Source organism: Phaethon lepturus, unplaced genomic scaffold, assembly GCF_000687285.1.
Source record: "Phaethon lepturus isolate BGI_N335 unplaced genomic scaffold, ASM68728v1 scaffold43702, whole genome shotgun sequence".
NCBI lineage: Eukaryota > Metazoa > Chordata > Aves > Phaethontiformes > Phaethontidae > Phaethon > Phaethon lepturus.
This window is the reverse complement of record NW_010526308.1, coordinates 10,389-17,447: the sequence shown is the minus strand read 5'-3', so window position 1 is coordinate 17,447 and position 7,059 is coordinate 10,389. Positions and strand designations below refer to the sequence as shown.

General features: G+C 41.9%; 1 protein-coding gene across 1 annotated transcript; it reads left to right on the top strand.

Annotated features, from left to right (window-relative positions):
- Nucleotides 1–2,405: 2,405 nt before the first annotated feature.
- Nucleotides 2,406–2,750, top strand: IL17D (interleukin 17D). Its single transcript, XM_010283031.1, has one exon. The coding sequence runs from the start codon at nucleotides 2,406–2,408 to the stop codon at nucleotides 2,748–2,750; it is 345 nt and encodes a 114-aa protein (XP_010281333.1).
- The last annotated feature ends 4,309 nt before the right edge of the window (nucleotides 2,751–7,059 follow it).

Sequence of the window (7,059 nt, the reverse complement as noted above, 5' to 3'; positions counted from 1 at the left end):
TAGGGCTCTGTGTATACATGGCAAGACAGCTGAAGGACCAAAATCCAGCTTTTGATGAGGTTACTTTTCAGTTGGATGAATTCCCTGATCCATCCTGTGACCGGAAGAACATTAGCATCAACCCAGGGGCAGAGGCGAGAGGGAGAGCCAGGCTGCCTGTTTTGGCAAGCGCAGATTTTGTTGACTAGAAGTCACTATGTAATCACAGCTCAAGGCAGACTTCTGCTGCCTCTTCCACAGCTGGAACCTCATCTCAGAGACCACCTGAAAACATAAAAGGCTAATGTTACCCAAGGAGGTGGTACAAACCCTGGTGGGGTTCTGGGAAACACAATAAATTTAAGTCCATTGTGTTTTTCAAAATTGGTTATTTTGAAAACTGCTGTGGGAAGAGGGGCATTATATACTCAGTTTGTATCATTCCATAAGTAATTCTATTGTTGACAAGTATTTAATTTATTCATTTTTCTTACATGGTTGCCCCTCTTCATCTGCTGTGTGGTGGTCCTATCCTGATCCCAAGTAGGGGATGGTTTAAAACCCAGTGCAAGATTTTTTACTGGTTTTGCAGCACTTCACATCACAGTAAACATTACAGGCTTGAACATTGTCTCTCGTATCAAATCTTTGACTGTTACTCAGTGTTTTTAGCCCCAGCTGCTGTAATTTCCCATACAAACACAGGAAATAATTGATTTAATTTGTAAGAAAAAAATTCTCTGCTTCACTTTTAGGAAAACTTACCAAATAAAGAGGTGGTGAAATACTGCAGCAGAGCCTCTGGGCAGGCTGGGCATCTCCTCTGGTGGTTTTTAAGAACAGGCTAGACAAACTTGGGCAAATACATCTGAGCTTGCCTCATGGAGACTTTTAGACTAGGTGACCTCCCAGTGTGTCTTCATGCTCTCTGCGTGCCCGTAACAGCCTGTAGGATACTCCTGCTGTGCACCGTGTGTAGGTGTAACCGCCTGCTGTGTGAAAGGAGGAGCAGGGGGAAAGGGCAGAAGAGGGTGGGCAAGTGCTTCTGGTAACACAGTCGGGGTCAGCATCCTCCCAAAGGGGGACGGGTGCTGCGGGAGGAGCACTGAGAGGCGGCTGGCGGTGCTTCTCCAGCTAGAGCGAGCCCTCATCCCTCTCCAGCCGGACAGTGCAACCATGCTGAAGCAGGGCTTGTTTTGTAATGGTGTGAGAGCAGAAGGTGATCTGGAGGAAGCTTACAGGTACAAAGAGGACAGCTGGCATAGGAGTTAAACATATGTTAAAAACCCTCTTTTTCTGGAGGTGCAAACATCTTTTCTGGAATGATACACAGTTGTAATAATGTACAAGTTACAGCCATGCCCAGCAATTACTTCCAGCATAAGCAGGAAAAGCGCATAGAGAACAAAAGAAATACATCACCACCCCAATAAGCAGCATGGCTGCACACTCCGATACATGTACTCCACTGTGTACTTAGCCTTTTATTTCAAAAACCAAGCAGAATTTATCAGCTTTTGCTCTCTTTGCTGAAAACAATGGCTATAGGTCAGCCAGGAGCTGTATGACTTGAGACCGTAGTGTCACATCTTCGTTTCTGCGACCAACAACATCCAGGGAGGAATGTTGGTACTTGCACTTTGTTGATCTGAGCTGTACTTAGGTTACAAGCTTTCCAGTTCTTGCTAATCAGGAATTTCCAGAAACAGGACATTAATAAGCAAAAAGAAAGGGTCAAACAAACTGTAAGACAACAAAAACCAGAGGCTATACTCTTGAAGCTTTGGGGCAATGCTTTACCTCAAAAGGTAGCAGGAGATGGCAGAAAAACATTAACTCTGCAGTTTATCTCAGTGTGGGTTTGCAAATGTTACTCTTCCCTGGTTAGAGGAAGAGAGAGTGGAGGTGAATTGGGGAAAGAAGTACAGAGATCTGCTTTCAAGAGGAACACACCTTTATAACCCCAAATATACTAGGGAGCAAAAACTATTGCAGAAATAATAGTACAATTTAATTCCATTTAAATTATAAAATTTTATAACATCATGTCATAGCTTCAACAATAGTAATGTTAACCAGGATTTACCAATTTTTGAGTAAGTCAAGGCAGACCAAAACTTTGGAAATGCCCAAGTCTCCTTTTTAATGCTCTATTTACCCATTCAGTCCAAAATGCAAATCTTACACTGCTTAAACCCCTGAACACATTTTAGAAAGCCAGCATACTTCAGCATGCACTGTAGGACCTGATCAGTTCTAGAAGTTGTTCGTGTTTTTTCTTTACACTTTACAAATAAGAAGCCAGACAGCAACAGCTACAGCTATTTTTCCTGGCAAAGAAAACAAAAATATTATATAAATGTTTACGGTGAAATGACATTACAATAATGTTTTAAAGATGAATATATCTATTTTTAGAGATACTAATGAATCTTTATTATTTGCTTCCCCATAGAATTTCATATGATCCCACAAGATACCCTAAATACATTCCTGAAGCATACTGTCTGTGCAAAGGCTGCCTCATGGGCATCTTTGGTGAGGAGAATTTTCACTTCCGCAGCACCCCTGTGTACATGCCAACAGTCATCCTCCGTCGCACGTCGTCGTGTGCTGGGGGCCGTTACGTCTACACAGAAGATTACGTCACTATCCCTGTGGGCTGCACTTGTGTACCTGAGCAAGAAAAAGAGGCTGAAAGTGTAAATTCCAGCATAGATAAGCAAGAAATGAAGTTGCTGGTAAGCCAGAACAAGCCATCATCAGAATGAAGAATATATAAAGAGTCGTGTTACAGTATTGGCTTCACATTATCGTTTCTCCACCTCAGGAAACTGCACCACAGCAGCAAAGACATTGACTTACCCTCTTTTTCTACTTACAGTTATTTCAACTATAAGATGGAAAGTTTTGTCCAGTTGCTCAGCTCATTAGAGATGACAATTCATATCAAGAACTTCTTTAGTTCATGTAAGTATTTGTTGCAATCCAATGTAGCTTTTTTTTTTCTTAGAGCAGAACATTTTATACTTGCTTATTCGCAGTAAATTTTAGAAGATGATGCAACTGTAAGGCATGCTAGCTATTACTACAGCAGACTACCGGTTGTAGATATTTTTAAGGAGTCTCTTATACTCTACTCTTACATACTCTTATATAAAAATGACATAGCTGCCGTACATGTGCCAAATTAGCAGTTAAAAGGATAATTTCTCAGGCTGGGAGAGCCTTCCTTTATACTGCATATTTCAGCTCCAAGCAGTGTTCTTGGCTGTTACATCTTTGGCTATTTATACATGACAGCAAGGAAACCTTTGCTGAGTTTGAGTCATTCATGATAAAATATTCTACGAGTTTGCTATTTTTAAACTTGCCAAATTGCTAAGGGTACACAAGTGTTGAGAAAAAGCATGCTAGAATATTGTAAAACTGCAGTGGACTTTTCTGATGTGGGTTAAGTCTAACTGCACAGAAAATATCAATTGGAGAAAACAGTTTGGGTTCCAAGAATTCTGTATTAAGTTTCATTCATCATTAACTGCTTAGCTGTTCCTTGTGACAAAACTGTGTTCTGTACAGTTGAAAGGACAAAGTCTTTTCCATGTTAGGAGAGGAGATTCCCCATTAAAAAAATAAATATGAAGGGTAGGCTTCATCTCAGGTACACTGCAGATGAGTAAAGAGGCTAGGTCTTAACTTCTAGATGCTAGAGAGATCATTGACATGAGTGCCAGCCAATCCAAACTTGTTAAATCCAACTGATTTATACAATTAGTATTACTCCTTTTTCCCTATGCTACATGTAACAGACAATCATCTCCTGCAAAAGATGCTGGACTGTGGAGGAGCAGTCTTCTGTCTTTGCATCTTGCAGGAACTTGATGCCAAGCCCTAACCAGAAACCCTAGGTACACAAAAACTTGCATTTCCAGGACAAGGGACTGAAGGTTGACTCAGTCTAGTGAACGATAATCAGGACCGACCAGGTATACCCTGCATGAACATAACTCCTCAGAGGGCCACAATCGCCAAAGTTGATAAATATTTGAATGCACAGTAGAGAATATCTTTTACAGTTGAAGGATCATGACTGCAATATCATTACAAAAAAGAATAAACACCATATGCAGCAATGTATTATTTGCTCCATCAAGAATTTCAAAATTGGGCTTACTTCATAGTGGAGAAAGTCCCTACGCTACACGAACACACGCTCCTTTGGAATGTCATTGGATGAAGAATGGAAGGACTATGAGCTAAACAGAATTAACAAATTGGAGAATGAAAATCATACGACAACTCCTTGTCTTGGTGCATAATTATTGACTGTGCTCTTTATGACCCAATCTAGTGTAACGGTATTTTTATAGTGCAATCTGTATAGCTTCTTACAAAGCCTAAAACAGCTTTAAGAACTCCAGAAACCAATAAAAGATTCCCATCACAATGTCAGATTGAAGTTTATAACCGTGTTCCTTGTGCAGATGCTTTTCCACAATTCTGCTTGTCTTCAGATCTGTGTTTCCTCAAATTGTGATGCTTCTATCTCAAGGGGATTCTCAAAGGAAGGTTCAAAGAGGGTCATAAAGTGTTTATAATAGTCCTAGAACAGCTAATTGCATAGCTGCTGCCAGCAATTAAAGGTAGTTACCTGTTCCCTGGAGATTGTAAATACTTGCAGCAATTACTTTCACTTTTCCTTCCACCTAATGTGGAAGAACTTCTCACCCTCTGAGAAGGGGGAAATGGTAATCAAAGACAGAGGGGCTCAAAGAGAAGCAGACCCACAAAACTGGAGAAACACTGCGTTAGATAATGCTTCAGCACTCTAACCTTGTACGGTTTCACTATTAAATTGTGGGGGTTTTTCTCTACACACACACACTTTCAGGGAGGCTGAAGTTGGACATTCAGACTCCACAGCATAGAAAACAAAGCCTTCACAGTAAAAGGCAGTAAAAAACCCAGTAATAACAAAAAAGTCACAAAGCACACAGCCCTCAACATTCAGTAAATACACAGAAGGGCTACCAGCTAAAGCTTTGGCTGAACACCGCCCTCCAGCAAACTCATCTGTTTGCCCACACACTTTTGTTACACAAATTTGTCTGCAACAAATTAGTTAGTTACTACAGACATGGATTTATTTCCATGATGTGGAGAAAGAAATCTCACTTTTTTTGTTGTAGCTCTCTTGTCCTGCAGGCATAAATTATGGAGTCAGTTTGAGGTTTTCAAGTAACTACAGCATGTTTTGGGAATTCCTGGGAGCTGCAGGCTAAGATCAGGTAAATGGAACACAATCGGTTTCAGCAATCCAGAGAAACAGATGCTTTAGCTTACATACAGCTTGAGGAATTGGATGACTGAAAGGAAAGTGTTAGAGAGCTGCAAAACCTCAGTGGATCAATAGATTATGTATGTTGGCGACTTCCTTCTCATTATACTGCAACAAGTGCAGAAAGCTTCCTATGGTTACAGGCAACCTCATGTTATCTTACTCAGAAGCCCATTTTCTTTTTTTAGTCCTCACCCTCTTCTGTGACAGATTTTTTAGGTGAGCCAATTTGTTTCCCAGTCCCACTTTCCAAATAGATACCTCTTGAAAGCTCTGTTTGTATTTTAGCATGAGCAACTGTTTGATAATAATTTGTTAATGAACAACTGTTTGTTAATACTTAAGATCAAGAACTACTAGCTACACAAACATTTGTTAACCTTCAAAATATCCTTCCATATATAAACCCTCTTCACATTACTCACGTGGAAAATGTTGAGTGTTAAATGTAGTTTGCGTTTGGAATATTATTTTTTCTTAAAGAAAGATCATCACATCATGGCTTTGTATCAGTTTCACTTCAACTGTGGTGTGACATTTTCCAGCTTCTAGCCCTCTGGTTACAGCTGCGGCAGCCTTGCCTTTAATTTGCACGGGGGGAGAGGGGTTCACTGGAGTTGCTTCAAGGCTCACAAACTGTTGACACAAGGCAGACATGAAATGCCTCATTGAACCAACTCCAGGCCCAATAAATGCAAACAATTCAAAGCTGAAACTATCTGGCAGCTGCGGCTGATTTGAGAAAATTTTTGTTGTGCCAGGAAAATCTTTTCCTTCAATAAGGTTGTCCCTGGAATACATTAGGAGCCACAAAACACAGAACAATATCCTTGGTAGAAAGATTACTTTTTTCTCTGTAGTATCACTTAAGATAGGTTGGAAAATTCGTATCACACAGGAGGGTTAAGAAAAGCCTGAGATGCTGGTTTAGGTTTACTAGCCAGTCATTACACGAAGGTGTTTGAATAGGCGGAGGTCTACAGCTGCAAGTAGACGTGAAATCGCCGGCAGCAAGGGGAAAAGGGAAAAAGGCTGTGATGTGCTCATCATAGACATAAACACCCATTAGTCTCGCTGGGATTAGGGAACAGCCATAACTACCTGCACTAGGGCACACGGAGGAGATCTAGTCAGTCCTATGTTTTGCATAGTAGTAGCATGAGCTACCACTTGATTTTGCTGTACTCCCATCAGAGGCTGCAAAACGTGAGCAGACCCAGCGCGGCAGCACAGCTCTGACACTGGCAAGCCAAAGCCCGCCGCCCTGTTTCCCACCTCGCTGCGCAGCACCGGGGCTGTGCCCTGCAGGTAACCACGGCAGCGTGACAAAACCAGCCATCAGAGATGCTTCCCACTTGCTCTGGTGCAGAGGGCGCGGGCGGAGGGGTGAGGGCAATTGCGGGGTATGGAGACAGGCTAACTGTGCAACATCGAGCCGAGAGCAACCGCATTTTTAATGGGAAGTGCAGGTTAGATCTTAATGGAAGCAGTACTGTCGTACAACAGCATTTCTAGAAATGTTTTATTTGTCACCTGGGGGGAGATGCCGAGAGCTGTGATGTTTTGTCTTCCACCTACAGCCATCAGCCTGTGCACAAAAGCCCAGGTTTCCTCTGCCAAGTGCCGTGTTCATACTGACGGCAGGGCACTGAGGTGTCCTGCTGAGGCACAGTGCTTGTTTCTGCAGCCAGGAGGCTGTAGCACATACACCTCTGCAGTCGTAAATGCCACTGGAAAAGTAG

Coding starts and splice junctions, on each gene's coding strand:
- IL17D (XM_010283031.1), top strand. CDS start 2,406: ATGAATCTTTATTATTTGCTTCCCCATAGAATTTCATATGATCCCACA.